Raw genomic sequence first — 21,022 nt, 5'->3', positions numbered from 1 at the left:
CTCAAACACAACAAAAGTAAAAGGGAAATGGACTCTGTGTTGGTTTTATGCTTTTGTAAAGAAAACTGAGGCAACGGCAGACATTGTTGACGACAGCACAAGGTGACATTCTCTCCTCTCCTCAAAGGCTGGAATTGGCTGAGGTTGGAAAGCAGAGGGTGGGGATGGGAACACAACTGCAGGGTGTCCTGACTCCCCCACTCCTGCTTGTACTTTAAGAAACAAGGTTTGTCCATACAGCAACGTGGCTGCCTAGACTGAAGAGCTCACCAGGAGGAAGCTTACTGAAGGTAAAGTCCCTTAATTCCTGGCAACACAGGGCCCTGGGGCTAAGGAGAACGTGATTACAGAAAGGCAGTTACAGCATTTAGTATCTTTATACAAAGCAAACTCAAGGTGCTTGGACTTATATTTTGGTTAAAGAAAATATTTATTTTCTTTTGATGTCTTTTAGATACAAAACATTTTTTTCTGGCTTAACCTGTCAAGTTTGTTTAATTGTTTCAGTTGAGAGATTTACTTAGGGAATCCACTGTCTAACAAACTTGGAGCAACAAGAGTGACAAGTAGAGGGGACTCAGACGCCAGCATGGATGGCTATCAGGTGACTGATATTTTAGCATGAAATAAACACACGACTTTCATTATCATTAGAAACACAAGGCCTTGTGGAGCTGGTGCTCCCCTTTGGGTGTCCAGTGTCCCATCAGATTTACTATTTTCTAAATCAGTCCCCGCCTCAGAGACCTCTTTCTGTTCTGACCCCTGCTTTCCTCACATCTAAGTGAAACTGTCTTTTGTCCCCTCTGCAACCCTGTGTCCTGCATAAAATGACAGGCCGTTGAGTACCCTGTCCCAAATGTTTGGTAAGCACTGTAAGGCAACTACCAAATAAAACTGAAAACGCTCTAGCGTGAGCCACTAGCCTGTGAGTATGAAACACACCTTTGAAACTTAAGGAAAGTTGGCCTGTGTACATCACTTTACCTGCTTTCCTTCTGGACACCTGCTAGAAGGCCAGAGAGACCTGAAGAAACCGCCAGCCAGCTGACTGCTTATAACCCAAAGGCTCAACACCTAGGATACTTAAGTTTCCGCCGTAGAGTAATTCCTCTCCAAAATGAAAACATTTATCACATTAGTTTGCAACAGTGGACAGAATGCCTGCAGCAGAAATGTAACAAAAACTATTTTATTATAAAATACATGGTGAGAGGGAGAATACATGTTACAAAATTACAAAAGAGAAAAGGCAGAAACCAGAGGGTTAAGAAGTAGCAATTTGTATGGAATCGCTCTGGAATAAACCAGATGAGGCTGCCAGAGCACAACCATCTGTTAAAATCTGTGCTACTGAGAGTAACCTCTGGTAAAGGACCAGCTCTAAGTAAATCAAATTACAGCAGCTCCAGACCAGTTTCCACAATACAGCCCTGGCTTAGGCAGGGTTCTGTAAGAGACTTGACTGCTTGTCTTGCTGAATGAGCGAAGCTTCCGGACTAATTACCTTCCCCAACTTCCACAAGGCTTTGTTGAGGTGGCTGTGGAATGTGGTGTCAAAAGCCCCACTCATTTCTGCTGCAAGTTCCCTCAGAATGAACACCGTGGACTTGTCACTGGCATTCAGAATCTGCACAAAGAATTTATTCCACAATTCACCGTCCTTTAGCCTAAGAAAATAGAAAAAAAATTTTCTATCATGATCGGGCATGTAAAAATTAGAATTCTTTCTCAGTTCAACATAGCAGAACATTAACACGCCAAAGTGATACAGGATAATACCAAGAGATCTAAGGTTGGAGATCATTCAAACACTCTTGAAAGGACAAGGAAGAACTACAAAATAAGTCTACCATAGTGGCCCTGGACACACACAGAAGGAAATCCACTCTCTCCTGAGCCCACAGATCTCCTCTGGCCCTAAGGTGCAGTGACACGTGCTAGCACTTCTTCTCCACAACGTTTCCCTGCTAGCTTTCTCACTGCCAGTCATGAGGACATCACGCCCACCTCAGGGTCTGTCATCCTCAGTTCTCTGAATCCTGAACTTGATTATGACTTGTTCTTACTCTCCTTGTCTCTTATCTGAAACATCTGTTGCAGAGAGCAGGGTTGACAAAGGCTAGCACACCCTGTCTATTTCTGCTTGTGTTAATTAACTACACCTAGCAGGTCAGCCTAAGATGCCTGTTAACCCTGCACATCTCAAAGTATGCCTCAAGTAATTTCATTAACTTATTTATTTTTTTTTGTTGTCTGAACCAATGTCTCACTGTGGAGCTCTGGCTGGCCTTGGGCCTCCGCCTTCCATGTGCTGGGGTTAAAGTCCTCAGCCACCATGTCAGGATCAAACCTATTTTTAGAATATATGCAAAAGACAAATGCGATTGGCCAAGTTCCAAATCAAATGAAGAAGAAAATACAACTTAATGTTTGGGAGAGGAAAGCAGGGAAGGGACATTAAATTTTTGAAACTGATTTAAAATGAAGACAAAGAACTGGCAGGCAGCAGTCATTACTTGGTGAACGTCTGCTGGGAAGCCACTGGCCACGCTGAGATAAGGCGGTACCTAAGATACCGAACAAGTTCCCCAACAGGCCCGAGAGATCACTTATTCCGCACCCGGAGACCGCTCCATGTCTTGGCTCTACCTAATCATTAAATAATAATCTAAAGTCAGCATACATTTGAAAACTTAACTCTTCAAAAGACAGTTGACTTTTGATAAATACAGCTATTAAAAAGACTAACTAACTAACTAACTAATTGGTTAGAAAACTCAACTTTCTAAAATGTTTCTAGTATTTCTAAGCTAAGAAACATCCATACTCCTATATGACACGGTATACTCCTGAATGCCCCAAAGTCAGAGCAATCTGTGTCTTGTCTACTTGGCCATTCCTTCCCCTGCTCTAGGTGCTCTGCAGACACTAAAGTGAACACAGAGACATCACTGGAACCACAGTACTTGGTTTAAAAAACTCAGGTTGCCCTGCCACAGCAGAGACTGCTGAAGAGAGGGGCAAACTATTGGGATGGTAGAAAGCCTGTAGGAGCGGTACTTACTCAGAGGTATTTTGGCTAAGTCTCCAGAGGAGTCCATCCCAGAAGACATGCAGGTGCTCCTTGAACAACAGTAAGTGTGCTAGGTCTGCTATACCCAACAGATCTACCTGAAATCACAAAGCGTTCCGTGAGTGCTCTCTGCGTCCCCCACGAACCTATTTACACAGGGCTGAAAGGCACTGGCAGAGCTCAACTGTGTAGTTCGTGGCATCTGCTTTAGGAGATGTTCCTTATCCTTACAGGACAGGGAGAAGCTCCCCAAAGAAATGATCAGAGATAATTTAAGGGATTATTATCATGACTTTGCATTTTTGAGACAGAGCTTTTCTGTGTAGTCCTGGCTGTCCTGGAACTCACTCTGTAGACCAGGCTGGCCCCCAAGTCCGAAATCTGCCTGCCTCTGCCTCCCAAGTGCTGGGATTAAAGGCCTGCTCTACCACTGCCCAGTTTAAGGGGTTATTTTTAAGAGTCAATGACAACAGACTGTCTTTGTAGATTACCTGGATCACCAATCACATCAGGACAATCAGTTCATTTGCATGGATGGACCCCAGCTGTGATTTCCTGTGGCCCACATGACCACTTCAGCTACACCATGTATCCAGTCAGCAGATACCCTATGTCTAAAGCTAAGTCAGAAGATGTTTGCACATGATACAATCGTGAGGCACTGCATAGTGTCCTCATACACACACAGCACTGCATTCAATCCTCCCACATCTCTTGGACAAGGAGCACAGGCTGCTGCTTACTGTACAGTGAGGAGCCAAGAGAATGATTGACAGATGACACGGATGGCGAGGAACAGAAATGGCTGGAGCACTTAAGCCCCTCAGCTATGTATTTACATGTGTATGTTTATATCCCTGAGCACTGTGACAGAAAAACGGTTAACTTCAAGTTGCACAGTGATACAGTATTTGAAAACTGGGTCACCTAAGCAAGTCAGTGCCAGTCAGTACCAGCGCTCACACCTTATCTAGACAGGAGAAGGTTAAGAATGCTCTCCATGCTTGTCCAGGCTTGTCTTCCACCTACCTGGTAGGGAGAAGAACAGTTAGCCAGGATCTTTTGTCCTTCCAGGACCTGTGCAGTCCGAAAGCCACTATAGGCAAATGCATCCAGCTGCACCCTCATGTCAACACTGTAGGAAAAGTCCACTATCCTCACAGCATGGTCGTCCTTATTTATATAGTCATAGGGGTCGTGGATTCTGAGGAGATTTAAAAGGAGATTACAGAAACAGGCTGTGAAAGCAGCTGCATACGCCGGTCTTTTTTTCTTTTTGAAAGGACCGCAGGTGTATCTTAGCCTTGCCAACAGTGCCTTCCAGTGGTTAGTTATGAAAATGCACACATAGACGTAATAGCGAGTCCAGCCCAAAGGGTTAAGGCTGCTTTGGTCACAAGGAATCTAGTCTAACCCATGGTGCATGGCCACCTCAGAGCCTTCTCAAGCTTACAGTATGCAGTGAGGATGGGCATTAGAAGTGAGCTCTGCCCCACTCAGGGGTCATAGCCCTTCTTGTCTACTGCAGCAGGTGGGTTTTCAAGGATCTACCTCTGAAGGTTAATAAACTTATAAGATTATTTTCTAGTGAACTGCTATCTATAGTGTAAAATTTCCTGTTTTGATTAAACCATCACCATGTTTTTACCTTTTGTTGTAACCTTATCTTTTACTTCATTAGAAAATATTTCAGAACACAAATTTACTATCCAGTAAGCGTATTTCAAACATTAGTTACTTGCTATGACTATCTAGAAACAATGAACCTGAGGGGACACTCTTCATGCCACCGACCTCTACAGCAGGAGGAATTTTTACAGCAGCTCCCACTTTTCCATGGCATAGATCCAATTTAAACTATGGTTACTTAAAACATTTTTTTCTGAGCTTGAGAGTGTTTCACAAATTAATAAGGAATCATGACCTTTCTCTGGCTCTCTACTCAGCTACTAGTACTGCCATGGGCAAAACCTCTCTTCCTCCTCTCCAGAGACCAAATCCAAGCTAGCTTCTCTCCCTCTCTGGGGATCAAACCCAGGCTAGTAATCACTTTACCACTGAGCCATATTCCTACCTCACAACCTCATTTTCCTTACAAGTTATATATGCAATAAACTAACTGACTTCAAAAGTCGCTTTTTCAGGGGCTGAAGATGTCTCAGAGGTTAAGAGCATTAATTGTTCTTGCAAGAAGCTGAGCTCAATTTCTATAATCCACATGGTAGTTTACAACCATCTATAACTCCAGCTATACATGTTAAAGAAAAAAAATATTTTTTCCCCAAAAGTAATAAAAGGCTTTCTGATTTTTAGTACTTATACTCTACATAATATTTCCTGTCGATTTTGTTAAATAAAAGATAACGTCCTTTCACATTTTTCCTGGTGCTCGATTGGAGCCCAGGGCTGTACACATGCAAGGCAAGCACACCCTCACCTATCTGTTCATACACACAGCACCTCTGTGCTCCCAGTACCCACACGGCAGCTTCACGTCCATCTGTAATTCCAGTTTCAGAGGTGCTGACTCCTGTCCTTAGTGGGTACCAGGCATGCGGACACATACAAACAGGGAAAACCCCCTCACAGGCCTTTTTTTTTTTTTAAAGATTTATTTATTTATTATATATAAGTACACTGTAGCTGTCTTCAGATACACCAGAAGAGGGCATCAGATCTCTCTACAGATGGTTGTGAGCCACCATGTGGTTGCTGGGAATTGAACTCATGACCTCTGGAAGAGCAGTCGGGTGCTCTTAACTGCTGAGCCATCTCTCCAGCCCCTCACAGGCCTTTTTATAAGGCATATGAGAATTATTCGTGTTTTTCTAAAAAAGCAGCCAATGAAGGAAATAGAAAGAACCAACCTGTTCCGTAGAATCAGACTCCTTGGACTCAAGTCTCCATGCACTATCTCAGCTTTGTGCAGCTTCTCCACTATTGTCAAAAGGTTACAAATAATCAACACTATTATTTCATGAGTAACAAATTCGCTGTGTTGGAGAAGGTCCTGGAAACAGAAGAGAGAAAACTGTTTCCCAGGCTGTAGCATACGTCCCATGACTGCTGCTGTGTTTCCTGCTGGGATGCAGTCAAGACCCCTGACCCAGCAGTAACACTGAGGCCTCCTTAAGACAATAAGGATTTAGTCAGACTGTGGACAGAGAGCTAAAGAAAGGGAAGACGCTTGCTGCCAAGCTGGAAATCCTTGTTGATCCATGAAATTTATATGGTGGACAGAGAAAAAGGACTCCTGCAAGCTGTTCTAATAGCCACATGCATGTCCACCTACATGTGCACACGCACACACCTAAAGCAGAACATTAAAAAATTCTGTTGGTAGCAAAACTTGAAGAACACAGCAAAGAATAAAATGATATATTGTGTTTATATTTTTAAAGGTTTCAGGGGACACAGTAAAGGGAAGACACAGATTTTATTTTGCTTTAAATGAGTTGATAATTATTCTAGTTAGGTGACCCATTCATTTCTCCTCCCTGCCCCTCTTCTCCATCTCTCAAGATAAAATGCTAGAAAATATCAAATAGGTACTTGATCAAAGCCATTTGGAAAAGAAGGTGGGAATACAGCTCAGGGGTTGTCTAGACTGCATTGGGCTCTTGCCAATCTTCAACACTAGAAAGCAAGCAAGCATGCATACCCAAGAAAAGAGTCATCAATGCTTTTAGACTGCAATTGAACTTGTCTGTCTCTACAGACGGTATGTTGAGATACATCTGTAATCCCAGCACTTGGAAGCCTGAGGTAGAAAAACATCCATAAATTCCAGGCCAGCCAGGTCTAGGCACTTACCACCGGCCTGCTGACTTAAGTTTGATCCCTAGAACCTATGCATCAGAAGAACTGACTTTATCCTCAAATCTCCATTTACATCACACACATACACACACACACACACACACACACACACACACACACACACACACACACGTACGTAAATAAAAATTAAAACTGAACTACTTCTTTTCTTTTTTTCTGAGACAAGGTTTCTCTTTGTGTAGCTCTGGCTGTCCTGGAACTGAATCTGTAGACCAGGCTGGCCTTGAACTCAGAGATCCACCTGCCTCTGCCTCCCCAGTGCTGGCATTAAAGGTGTGCGCCAACACTGCATGGCTGGTCTATTTCTAGATGATTGAAAGGAATTTCGCATTAAGTATCTTAAAATTTTAATTACATCTCTCTCTCTCTCTCTCTCTCTCTCTCTCTCTCTCTCTCTCTGTGTGTGTGTGTGTGTGTGTGTGTGTGTGTGTGTGCTCGAGAGCATGCCATAGTGTGGGAGTAGAAAGCAGAGAACGATTTACAGGATTTAATCCTGGTACCATTCGGGATCACACTCGGCCGTTAGACTTGGCATCCAGGGCCACACCTGCTGAGCCATCAGTATGTGCTTGGTATTCTCACAAACCTGAAGGGTGGAGCAGTTTATATACTGGTACCACACAACATGGCCATCTTGATACTGACAGCAGCTGCAAAGCTGGTCGCAGTCCTCATTCAGACGCTCCTTTAACTTGAGGTTGATATAAAAATCCCACGGGAGAGGCTGAGAAGATGCCTGCAAGACATAAAACAGAAGGGCACTTAGAACGTGCTGAGGGCTGGCCGACTGAAAACAGTTGGAGACAAGATCTCACAGAGTAGCCCAGGATGGCCTAGAACTCTTTCTACAGTACAGTTAGGGGAGGTCCTGATACTAGGGTTTAGTTCCCTAACTGGTTCTCGGTTTGTCAATAAAGAAGGCCAGGAGTCAATTGCTGGGTGGAAGGTAAAGGCGGAACTTCCAGGTGCCAGGAGGAAAAGGCAGAAGCAAGGAAGGGGCGGGCACGGGGATGGGACTTTTCTGTCATGCTTGGGAACAAGAAACACGCAGCAATCGTGTAAAATCATGTAAGCTGGGGCCTATAGCCCCCACTACAGGCGGATGGCCATGGCGGTTGGCAGGGCTGATACAAACCACTACACGTTTAGGGCAGGAGGAGAAGCGGAGATGATAAGTGATGAGGGCACGCCTTTCTTTCCAGGAAGGAAATCTGTGTTCAGCCATTGTGCCTAGTCGGCCAGCTCTAAAACAATAAAACTGTCTGTTGTGTTCTCTTCATGAGTGGATTCTAGGGTCTCGGGAATGGGTTGGTAACAAACCCCTCCTGGAGCAAAGGCAGGTAGAGAAAGAAGAAGCTGGGATGGGGCTGGCAGCAGCCAACCCCGGAGCCAAGCCAGAACCAAGCAGGAGCAAAGTAGTTAGGAAAGGAAGCTGGGAGAGGGGTTGGGGGACGGTTGTGATTGCCAGGAGGGGCTGGTAGCACAGCTGCAGCTTTTAAAACTATAGGCAACACAGTATAGCCTAGCCTTGAACTTCCTCTGTCTGCCTCCTAAGATGAAAAGTGTATGCTACCATGGCCAGCTAGAAAACACAGCTTAGTCATAAAGAATAAAATCATATTAATTGTAAGAAAGTGGATAGAAATGGAGATTATGTTAAATAAAATGAGCCAGACACACAGACACACAGTCTGCTAGGATACGGAGAATCTCAATTCTATATGAAGGCAGGAGGGACCTATGAGGAGGGCAGCAATGAAGAGGCCAGGGAGGGTGACAGAGGGGAGGAAGTAAAAGTGCAATTACACACACACACACACACACACACACACACACACACACACACACACACCCCAATATATGTTACAATAAAAGCCACTATTTTGTATGCTAACTAAAACCAACTAACCAACCCAAAAGAAAAAAATAACAAAAACTGTAGAACTTAGGAGGCAGAGGTAGGAAGACTAACACAAGTTTTGGCTAGCCTGGTCTATATATTCAGTTCCAGACTAGTTCCAGACTATCTTCAGAGTGAGACCCTGTCTAAAACAAACCAACAAAACCCTTCACATTTTTTCCAGCCTGTCTGAGTCACTGTTTCATTGCTGTGAAGAGATACCATGACCAATGAATGCAACTCTTATAACAGAAGGCATTTGCTTCGGGTGTGCTTACAGTTTCAGAGCTCAGTCCATTATCGTCATGGCAGCATGCAGACAGATCTGGTAGTGCTGGAAAACATCCTGATGCTCAGACAGAAAGAGACGCTGGGCCTGTCATGGGCTTTTGAAACCTCAAAGCCCACTTCAAGTGACACCCTTCTTCCAACAAGGCCACACTTAATCTTTCTAATCTTACCAAAGAGTTGCACTCCTTGGTGACTGAGCAAATACATAAACCTATGAGCCATCCTTACTGAAGCTACCACACAGCCCCTCTCACACTCCAGCGAATGTGGAGTAAAAGGTAATTTAAAAGCATAATCTGGCCAGGCAGAGTGGTGCATCCTTTAATCCTAGCACTCTGCACTGTGAGTTCCAGGCCAGCCAAGAGTACATAATAAGATCGAGTCTAAAATGCCAAAAACATACGACCATCAACAAACACTAAAGCATAGTCTGTAAGAAAGGAGGACAGAGTGGCAATCCAGGTCTGCAAGCTCAAAAGTTAATGCACTCAGAAGACACAAGAAACACTGTCCTAGCAGCGGTGGGAACTACACGTCAGTCATGGCACACAGGTGCTATCGAGGAAAACCAGCAGCAGCTGTGAGTAAGGCTGTGTAGCTGCAAGAGTCCCTGAACCCCACTTAAGACTCAGTCTCCAGATTCTCTTCCTCTTCCTGTCATTTCCAGGTGTAAAACAACAGGCCTAGACTAGAAGACACCAAGTGCTGTGGGGGATGGGATGGGAGCTAGGAAGGAGCTTTTCTGATACACACGGGCCTTCCATGTTGCTTCTCTCCTACATTACCTCCTTACACCAGCAGTTAGGCATATTCTCTGGGCAGGAAATGAGAAACCCTCTTTCAGAGATCCAGTTCACTCGAGGGAAGAGACTTTACAGTTGGTGGGTTTGCCAATCAAATGCCAGAACGACCTCATCTACAGTGAAGCCCCGTGGCTGTCAAGGCCTCTCTCTATACACACAAGGCTTTCAGTTGGCTTTTAGTCACATGCCTAACTCTGAAGAGAGTCAAACAAAGTTGCTAACATGAAAAGACAGAATTTTAAACAGAAAAAAAGGAAATGGATAGGAAGGGAGGCAGATCGGGGACATGAGGGGGACATGGGGGGAACATAGGGGAGGGCATGAGGGGAACAGGACAAGGACATGAAGAGGACATGACAGGGATAGGATAGGGACAAGACACAGACTGCTTTTTTCCTCTCTCTCTTTTAAAAGAACACCTTATGCTGGGTGGCAGTGGCAGCAGCCACACCTTTAATCCCACACTCAGGAGGCAGATCTCTGAGTTTAATGTCAGTCTGATCTACAGACTGAGTTCCAGGACAGAGACAGAGACAGAGACAGAGACAGAGACAGACAGACAGAGAGAGAGAGAGAGAGAGAGAGAGAGAGAGAGAGAGAGAGGAGAAGGGGGGAGGGGAGGGGGAGAGGGGAGAGGGGAGGGGAGAGGGAGCACTGGTTGGTCTTGGTGCTCACAACCATCTATGATGGGATTTGATCTCCTCCTTTGGTGTGCATGAAGACAGAACACTCCTCTATATGAAATGGGTACGAACGTGACAGGACAACTTGTGGGAGCTGGCAATATTCTTCCCTGCTGGTTTCAGGGATTGAATTCAGGTTGTCAGGTTTGGTGGAAAGCACCATTATCCACCGGGCCATCCTGCTATACCAAGAAAAACAATTTAAAACTTCATTAATATCACAGCAAAATAAAAAATATTCCCTCTATGAAAGAAATGTAAAAGCCTATAAAAAGAATAGGACTGTGGGGATAAGAGTCTGAGCCTGCAGGGTGTACAGTGCAGGACTCAGCTGTGGGCAGGGTGCAGGGCAACACACAGTATGTATATTATGTCAGTATTATAAGTGACACGACAGTGTTTTAAAGTCTATGGGAAGGTGTATGTATGTATGTTATCTGCAAAGACTATGTCAGTCTACACAAAGGACTTGAGGACACTCAGGTTTGGGTGCCTCGCACAGGTAGGGGACGCTTTAGAAGCAGTCACCTGTAGCTAAGAGACAATCAACTGCAACTACAGAAGAAAAAAGACAAAGAAGAAGCTAGAGGAGGAATAAAAATATTTTACTTTTAATTTTGTTTGTCTGTGGTGGGTAAGTACACTCAAGTGCAGGTTCCCTCAGAAGAGGGTTTCAGATCCCAAGGCACAGGCAGTTGTGAGCTGCCCACTGTTGGTGTGATGGATCAGGGGTAAAGGTGTTCTTCACCAGCCCATATGATAAGAGAGAAACTGTCCTCTGATCTATATACACAGACACAAATATGTGCTTAACAAAGATATAACCGTACAGGGAAATCTATACCCTAATATGAGAAATTACGAATTGAGAAAGCAGAAAATTGAAAGAAACATGTTTTTCTTCAAAGAAAATGTCAAGACCGAAAATGTCAGACTGAGAGTGTACTGATTATGTGCCTAGCACACAGATGATAACAGACTTATATCAAAGCGCGGCCACATGCTGGCCACAAACAAGACTTCCAGGATCTAAAGACAGGGAGAAATTTCACACAAAGTTACTAGAATAAAAATGTGTCACCATGCCCATAATCCAGGTATACAGGAGGCAGAGACAGGATTATTACTGGTTTGAAGCCAACCAGGCCTACTTATAATGACCTTTATCTTACAATACCAACTCCCACCGGGGTAAACTGTTCACATGAAAGCCCCACCGTACTTGTATAACTTGATGGCAGAGAGGCTGACTCCTGACCCCTTTTCCTTCATCTCTTCATACTGGTTCTTTTAATACTAGCCAAAAGCTAAAGGCTGTGAGGCTGGACCCCACCAATTGGGAAAAGACAGTCACCTCGTGTCACCACACACATAAGAATAAAAACCCAGTGAGCACTGTCTCTAGGTGTGCTTGGTCGAGGATCTAGCACATCTTTTTGTCAAGACCAGAATACAACCTGCCCAGAGGGTGGCAGTCCACACACCCCAGAAAGATAAAGTCAAGAGAACACTTACTTAGTATGCTTAACACAAGAGTCTCTACACAACTTTCCCTCATTTCTTAGCTCTGATCTTGACCTAGAACAGTGACTAAGTCGACTTTTTGGTGTCTCTGATTCCAGGTTTTACAGTACCATAAGGGACATATTGTCTTCTTTGCTTATTTACAAGGTGATGAAATCAGAGAGTCATCTCACCTTTATCATGGTCAGCTCTGCAGAGTTCCTTGGTGCCACCCAGAATAACCTGTAATCTTCACATGTTAGGTGCTCTTGTTTGATGCAGTAATCTTCGTGACCTGTGGAAAGGTTTGGTACCATCTTGAAGTCACTGTGAATATATGTAGATCCTTACACTTTACCTCCAGGCTTATGTGTGAGAGGTGCTAGTGTTTTTGCCATTAAGTGGCATCTAGAATACTTCTTGAAGTCATTTATATAAAAATCCAAAGGGCCCCAAACAGATGGCATGGCAGTCAGAGGACTCATTACTCTTGTAGAGGACCCAGGTTTAATTCCCAGCACCCACAACCATCTGTGACCCCAGTTCTGAGGGATCCAACAGGCATCACACGCAGGCAGGCAAAACATTCATTAAATAAAATACATAAATATAAGAAAAATATTAAAAGAGGCAAATAAAAGTACGAATTTACAATGTGTTAACGTCTCTCATGCTATTTACTACAACCTAGGAACATTTAGTGTTCAGGGCCTGTGGCATTCAAGTCACTTATTTGTAAATGCTGTCACAGCAAAAGGACACGTACTCAACACTACTTACCTAACTCAATTTCTTTCCCTAGTTCCAGCATAGGCATCGGCCTGTCTTCCACAGAAAACTCTGCAAAAGCACTTAGTTCTGGTAGGGATTTTAAGAGTTGTAGGCGATAATGTGAACACCAGGGTGATTGAATAGCATTTTCTGTGGAGAAAAGAAGTTGAAAAATATAAAAATTAATGTTTAATATACAGTAGTAAAGGAGCTGGACAGATAGCTTGGTAGTTAAGAGCACTTCTTGGATCTTCCAGAGGATCTGAGTTTCGCTTAATCTCACAACTGACTATAACTCCAGCTCCAGGATTCCTGATGCCCTTTTTTAGCCTTTGTATGATCTGTCCGTCTGTCTGTCTGTCTGTCTGTCTGTCTGTCTGTCTGTCTCTCACACACACAAATATATAAAACAGATCGGGATTTGGGGGGTGGTGGTACACATTTTTAATCCCAACACCTGGGAGGCAGAGGCAGGCAGATCTCTGATTTCAAGGCCAGTCCAGTCTACAGAGTGAGTTGAGTTCCAGAACAGTCTGGGCTACACAGAGAAACCCTGTCTCAGAAAAACAAAACAAAAATAAAAACAGAGAAGATGGAGGGGAGGGGAACTCCAACATGACAAAGTGAACACTGGTGACCTGACGACATTCATTTGCCTTGGGCATATGAAATTATGTTAAGTTAGTGCTGGTTTCTTTGGGAAATAGCACAATTGGAGCAGTGTCAGTAGCTACAGGCCAGCCTGCGGAGGGATGGAAATGTTCACCAAGCAGACTCGGAAGCTGGCCTACTGGCTGGGTGGTTACCTGCTGCATCAGTAGTCAGCTCCAGCTTTTCCAGAATCTGAAAGCCTTTGATAGAGGATGTACTGGTAACTGAAGAAGAGGATCTGGAGAAGCCAGATGAGTGGGTGGCCTCACGGCTGTCTTCAATAATTGGGCTGCAAGAAACAAGAGTGAAACTGTCGTCAGGGACAGTATACACCAACTGTCAGAACTTTATATATTTCTTAATAAAGACCCATCTCCTTTTACAAGTGTTTTGCCTGCATGCATGTCAGTGCACCAGTGTGGGGACAGCACCCACAGAGCCAGAAGAGGATGTCAAATCCCTGTAAGTGGAGTTATAGAGGGTTGGGAGGTACCATTGTAGGTGCCAAGAACTGAGCCTCTGGGACTTCTGCTGGAGCAGCCAATGCTTTTAACCACTATCTCTTTAGAGCCCAACTTTATACATTTTAAATTATAAATTTTAAACTGAACTCATCTTGTAATAGAATTTATTTTTATTAGTTTTGCTTTTAAAGCACATAATTTTTCCCAAATCAGAAATAGATTAAAAAAAGTTTTAGATCTATTATATGTATGCAAGCATTCATTCTGCTCACAACTCTGTGCACCATGCATGTGTCTGGTCCATGCAGAGGTCAGAAAAGGGCACTGGATACCCTACAACTGGAGTTACAGAGTTGAGAGTTATCATGTGAGTGTGGATCAAACCCAGGTCCTCTATAAGAAAGTGCTCTTTTTTTTCTTCTTATTTTTCTTTTTTTTTGGAGCTGAGGACCAAACCCAGGACCTTGTGCTTGCTAGGCAAGTGCTCTACCACTGAGCTAAATCCCCAACCCCAAGAAAGTGCTCTTAACTGCTGAGCCATCTCTCCTTCTGTACCTGAGTCTCATAACCATCAATTTTCTTCTTCTAATCCTCAAATCCAAACCAAGCAGAACCTTCACCGACACTACACTGCAACACTCACTCTCTTACTGAGCATGGGGCAAACAGTAAAAGCCTGACACCTAGTCACTGTAATTGATAAGCACACAGACCAAGAGAGCAAACATGCAATCACCTCAGCTTCTTTACGCTGAGAGTCTGGAGATGAACAATGTGATGACCCTCAGTGGCCTTCCCATCCAGATCCTCTTCCTGCAACCCTTCCTTGGGATCAGAAGCGATGCTTTTCGAGGGCAGTATCTCATGGAACGGAGTAGAAGCAAAACGAGCTGCTCTAGCAAAGTCACAAGTGTCCTCAGGGTTGGGACAAAGAATTCCATTCCTGAAACCGGTGATGATGGCATCTTCACTCAAAGGTTCAATTTCTGTAAGTTCATCCTAAAATAAAACAAATGCACTTTAGCTAGCACAGTCTACAAACATGATACAACACACACACACACACACACACACACACACACACACACACACACACACAGAGTTTTTAAAAAATGTAAGACATCGGATCATTGACATGGGATTTAGAAATAACAAACCAGGACCTCTAGTTGAAGACACTTTAAAAAGCACAGGACAGGGGTTGAGGATTTAGCTCAGTAGTAGAGCGCTTGCCTAGCATGCGCAAGGCCCTGGGTTTGGTCCCCAGCTCCGAAAAAAAGAAAAAAGAAAAAAAAAAAAAAAGAAAAAAAGAAAAAAAGCACAGGACAAAATTGAGGAAAATGATTTTGTTAATAAAGAAAACTATTACTTCATCAAAAAATATACCTGGAGGACTCAACGATAGAAAAACTGCTTAATATCCTCTCCCAAATAATTTTATCTGAGAGCTGAAGAACTGAGACTACTTTTCTCACTTAAAAAGTATTCCAGGAACTGGAGAGATGGCTCAAAGAGTACTTGATGCCTCTCCAGAGGACCCAGGTTCAGGTCCTAGCACCTGTCAGGATAGCTTAGCTCTAAGGGGCTTGGTATCCTCTTCTGGTTTCCACTGATACCTCAACACACACAGACAGACACAGACACAGACACACAGACGCACAGACGCACGCGTGCGCATAAGTAAATAAATAAATAAATAAATAAAAAGCATTTAAAGTAAAATAAAATACTACTTATGGATCTATCTACCAGTTTAGACCTTTAGGATATAACTTGGGGAAGGGATGGTTAAAATATTCAGGTAAGTACTTCTTTTAAGAATCTAGGAAGACATTACAAAGGGATAAGAAAGGAGGGGGAGAAAGAGGAAAGGAAAAGGGAGAGAAGGAAGAGGAGGCAGAGAGAGTGAACGAGGAAACCAGGTTAACAGTCCGGCCCACCACGCACTGGGTGGCTTCCCCAGAGCACAGCATGTACTGCTTGCTCTTTTCAGTCACTGTGCTGTCCACAGCAACTGGGGACCAACAGTCACTGAAGCTCCTCAGCCACTCCCTTCTCCCCCTCCCCCTCCAGCAATGCCTGGGGCTCATCTGCAGGGTTTTCCTTCCCCACAGTTCCAACAAAGTGCATGCCAGTGCCAGTGTCTAAGGTCTTTTTATCTGACTAGAATGCCTATATCCTGTCTTTCTACCCCTGGTATTATTAAGTCTCTATGACAGGAGATAGAACAGAATAGGAGGGACATGAGGCAGTTCAGTGAGTAAAGCCACCTACAGCCAGCCTGGTGACTCAAGCTCAATCCCGAGACTCACATGGTGTAGAGAACTTCTGCCCTCATGCACACAAGCACTCCCTACACATAAACACAACAATGACATGTAAATAAAAAGAGAATAGAGGAAAAATGGTTGGTCTACATAATATTTCCATTGTCACAAAAGGCATGTTACCTGTATGTTGGGAAAAAAAAATAATTCCAAGTATAAAAAGGCTGTCAAATCAGTGACACCCTCCCCCCCCAAGACTCTGAGATATACTTCATCACTTCACAGTGTGCATCTCAGTGTTCTAGTGTGTTCACACCAGTGTGCTACTTTGGTAGAAAGTACAGAGCACTCACTACCCGTGCCTCGCCTGCTATCACCCTCTCCATAATTCCTATCTATTCTGCTTTCTTATGGATACTCCGTGTAAATGGGAAATATTTACCATACGTTTCTTAATATCATACCAGATCCACACACTCAGTTTATGTTTCTGAGTGGAGAAAGTGATATTATTTGTACCAGGGAAGGAGAGCATGGAAGTCACTTTCAAAGCATTGCTCTCTCCAGACACATGATTTCACTTTCTCGAAATGCCTAGTTTCCTACACTTACTGTGAGGGTCAACCATGCTGTAACAAATATCAGTCTTCCACTCATTCCTTTGACTTGTCAAGTAATATGCCACCGTGTGGACATATATCTTACTTATTCATTAGTTCATCACATGCAGGTTGCTTTCTCTATCATGAATAATATTTCTATACTATCTGTGTATGAGTTTAGTTATCATGGGTATGTCATGGATGGGATATGCTATGGCTTATAGTAACTATGTTTCTTTTTTCTTTTCTTTTTTTTTTTTTTTTTTGGAGCTGGGGACTGAACCCAGGGCCTTGTGCTCACTAGGCAAGTGCTCTACCGCTGAGCTAAATCCCCAGCCCCAGTAACTATGTTTAACTAGTAAAAGAATTTTTTTCCCTAGACAGGGTTTCTCTGCGTCCAAGAACTTGCTTTGCCAGACTGGCCTCAAATTCAGAGATCCACTGTCTCTGCCTCCCCAGGGCTGGGATTAAAAGTGTGCACCACCACCACCACCTGTCTAGTAATTATTTTATGTGTATGGATGCTTCTCCTACATGTATGTTAGCATATGTGTGCAGTACCCATGGAAGCCACAAGATGGCTGTGGAATCAAACCCAGATTGGTCCTCTGGGAGAACAAGTCCTCTTAACTGCCCCAGGTTCAACATTTTAAGGAATGACCAACGTGTTTTCCAAAAGGACTGTTGGTGCAATGTATGAAGGTTCTAATGTTTTTACATCTTTGCCTCCAAACATTTGTTATTATCTGTCTCTTAATTATAAACATTACAGTGGGTACAATGTAGTATCTCACTGTGCCTCTAATTTGCATTTCCCTGGTGACATAATTATGCATATCTTTTCACGTGCCCTGGTCACATTGTGATTCTAATGTGGTTCATCTAAATCTCTGAAACAAGATCTAGCCATGTACTCAAGGCCTAAAACTCACTGCACAGCCTAGGCTGACTGTGAGATTCTCTTCCACTCCACTGCCCACTGAGGTTTCAACATCTGCTGAATGTCTAACATTTGTTTGAATTTTATTTTGTCTGCCTGTGTGTCAGGGAGTTATGTGTTGGTCAGAAGATAATTTGTGGGAGTCAGTTCTCATTTCACCGTGTGGGAACCAGAGACCAATCTCAGGTATCAGGTGTATCTACCCGATGAGCCATCTAACCAGCCAAACGCTAAACTTCTGAGCTATTGGAGTGAGATAACTCCACTTATGTTAACTTACACAAACATCAGGAGATATGTCCTCATTTGCAGGGATGACTTCTGTAGTTTTGAGAACTGTAAGGGGTCTTCGCTGGGCATTGAGAACTTGTGGACCATCTGTAGCAGGACTGGGAAAATAACATATTCCAGTTAGCACTCCCAGCTATTGCAAATAGAATAACAGTAAACTTCTGATTTATGCTTTTTTGTTTTTTTTTTTTTTTTGAGATAAAGTTGTATTATGTATCCCATGTTGGCCTTGAACTCATGATCTTCCTATCTCAATCCCTTCTTCCCTTCCCTTAATGTGTACACCAAAGTACCTAGCCACCCTCACTAACAAGTCTAAGATATTGGGGAACAACATGGTTCAGTGGGCTCAATGCTTTGTAGTAGAAGCCCACTAACTTGAGTTGTATCTGAGAGACCCAATGGTAGAGAGAGAGATGCAATTCAAAGCTGTCCTCTGACTTCCATATGTATAGACTGGCAAGGATACCCCCCCATATCCACACACACACACACACACACACACACACACACACATATACACACACATATATGTATATATATTCACACATATGTATATATACACACATGTATATAATATACATATGTATTAATAAATACATACAAATTATTTTTACAAATATTTTTACAAAATATTTATACAAAAGAATTTAAGATAAGGGGCTAGAGATATGGGTTAGTGTTAAGTACTGGCTGCCCTCACAGAGGACCTGGATTCAACTACTAGCACCCACACGGAGACTCACAGCTGCTTGGTAACTCTAGTTCCAGGGGACCCAACACCCTTTTCTGGCCACCTTGGTCACACAAATTATGTACAGATATACACATGGGCAAAATACCCACACACGTTACTTTTTTTTTTAATTTAAAATTTTTAAAAATCTAATTTTTTAAAAGAGGACCACCTTCCTCCTCCTTTTAAATTTTTTTATTTATTTAATGCAGGAGTGTTCTGCCGCATGCCAGCCTGCAGGCCAGAAGAAGGTTTCAGATGCCCTTATAGATGGTTGTGACCTATCACATGGTTGCAGGGATTTGAACTCAGGTCCTTTGGAAGAACAATCAGACACACTAGAAGAGGGCATTGGATCCCCATTACAGATGGTTGTGAGCCACCATATGATGGTTGGGAATTGAACTCAGGACCTCTGGAAGAACAGTCAGTGCTCTTAACCGCTGAGCCATCTCTCCAGCCTGAAAAATCTAAAATTTTAAGTTAAAAAAGTGTACACATATATATAGGAAGATCTATTTCTTTATAACAAACAAATACAATAAAACCAAACCTTTTGTCCTTTTTGTCCGAAAGAGACTCATCAAAAATGGAAAACGGCATACTGGGACCTATAGAAAGAGAAAAAAAGTTTTAGGAGTATTTAATTCTTCAAGAAAACTATAGAAAGTAATTAATTCTATGCTGTTTTAAAAGAAAATCTATAACTAAAAATCGATTTTATTTTAACTATGTATGTATGTGTCTTGTATGTGGGTACATTACATACTGATCAGTGAGTTCAGATGTTTGAAGAGGTCAGAAAAAGGGTACAGCTTCCCGAAGCCACCCAGTGCACGTGTGGGGAACCAGACATGGGTCCTCCACTGCAGCACATACTAACCACTAAGCCATTTTTCAGCCTCAAATTGGTTTTTATAAGAGAAAAGGCCTATAAAGTAAAGTTCATTTCATAATAATTATCTAACCATGTGTCTACTTCTTCTTTGCTCCCAGCCTTGTTACCAACTCCAAATCTAGCCCGACATGGCTCTGACAGATTCAGAACACTTCATTTCATCTGCAAATGTTCTGGTATGTTTTCTAAGATTTATAAAATGCTCTTTTATTATTTAAGACATAATATCTATATCTCTGAATATCTAGCCGCTAGTTTTACATTTTAGAAACTGTTTCCAATTTTTTTTTTTAAATGTGTCTGAATTGGAAATGCATAATCTGCTCCGTATGCTGTCAGAGTCAAACGCCTGCCTTCTGACTGGTGAGGAGGCTCTGTAGATGAACCTGACAACCTGAGCTCCACATGTGCCATGACACGCAAGCGTACATACACAAATAAATAAGTATACAGATAAATATGAGAATGAAGCCCAAATCTTCTAGTTTTCTATTTATTTTTGATCTTTCTGTGCTGGGTCTTGCGGGCTATCATCCGTCCCTCTGTATTGAACGTGCGTCTCCCTGCTTAGTGATCCCTAGATATTATAGGACAGACTTAGAGGACACTAGATTTAAGTTTTACAAAAACTACTTTTTAGTGGCTGTTCATGTTTTTACCACTTAAAACATTTTAGTATGCTTTACGTGTTTCTGTTTAATATCACTGCTGAGCCGTCTTACCGTCCTTAGGCCTCCTTTTACTTATATTTTTCATAGCTTGAAGGTTTTTTCTTTAGTAGCTTTTATACAACAATCATTGATGAAGAAAAAAAAAATGAGAGGAAAAATGTGAAATCTTTTTCAACTGAGATTAACAGATGGGAAGCCTAATACTTTTAACATATTGTTAGCAGATAAGAAAACCAATCTGAATATAAAATCGTTTAAGACATTCCCCTCTCCAAGTGCTGCTTTCCTTACAGAGCTGACTGCTAAATACTCCTGCTACGTTTGCTTAAGTGCAAAGTAAAATAATTGCTTATTTTGCATATGTGTGAGGATTATTTGTGTAGTCACAGTGACTGTGTGAAGGTTGGTGGGTTCTGAGGATAAAAACTTAGGTGATTTGGGCTCTACAAGTGCCTTAACCTGTCAGCACATTCTGCTGGCCCTAAACTAAGTATTTCAAAGAGTTGAAAAATCTTATGAAAATATTTTTTCAAACCACATGTAATAAACACTATATGACCATTGTCTTCTTATAATTATTTTATTATAATTAAGCAAAGCACACATTGTTACTATGTAATACACTTGCTGCATTT

General features: G+C 42.7%; 1 protein-coding gene across 2 annotated transcripts in view; it reads right to left on the bottom strand.

Moving 5' to 3' along the window:
• Nucleotides 1-411: 411 nt before the first annotated feature.
• Nucleotides 412-21,022, bottom strand: part of Bub1b (BUB1 mitotic checkpoint serine/threonine kinase B) — a 52,452-nt gene continuing 31,841 nt past the window's right edge. The window contains exons 13-23 of one of the 2 annotated variants that reach the window (NM_138540.1): nt 19,372-19,429; nt 18,072-18,180; nt 14,719-14,981; nt 13,674-13,807; nt 12,877-13,017; nt 12,291-12,391; nt 7,503-7,652; nt 5,944-6,086; nt 4,106-4,280; nt 3,068-3,174; nt 412-1,670 (exon numbers count right to left, since the gene is read on the bottom strand). In NM_138540.1, coding sequence (NP_612549.1) covers nt 1,439-1,670; nt 3,068-3,174; nt 4,106-4,280; nt 5,944-6,086; nt 7,503-7,652; nt 12,291-12,391; nt 12,877-13,017; nt 13,674-13,807; nt 14,719-14,981; nt 18,072-18,180; nt 19,372-19,429 — 1,613 coding nt within the window. In that variant the 3' untranslated portion in view covers nt 412-1,438. The remainder of the gene's footprint in view (nt 1,671-3,067; nt 3,175-4,105; nt 4,281-5,943; nt 6,087-7,502; nt 7,653-12,290; nt 12,392-12,876; nt 13,018-13,673; nt 13,808-14,718; nt 14,982-18,071; nt 18,181-19,371; nt 19,430-21,022) is intronic. The other variant, XR_352538.5, reaches the window with a different exon arrangement.

The sequence above is a fragment of the Rattus norvegicus genome, chromosome 3 (assembly GCF_036323735.1).
Source record: "Rattus norvegicus strain BN/NHsdMcwi chromosome 3, GRCr8, whole genome shotgun sequence".
NCBI lineage: Eukaryota > Metazoa > Chordata > Mammalia > Rodentia > Muridae > Rattus > Rattus norvegicus.
Note: the sequence above shows the minus strand (reverse complement) of the source record. Positions and strands in the feature narration are given on the sequence as shown.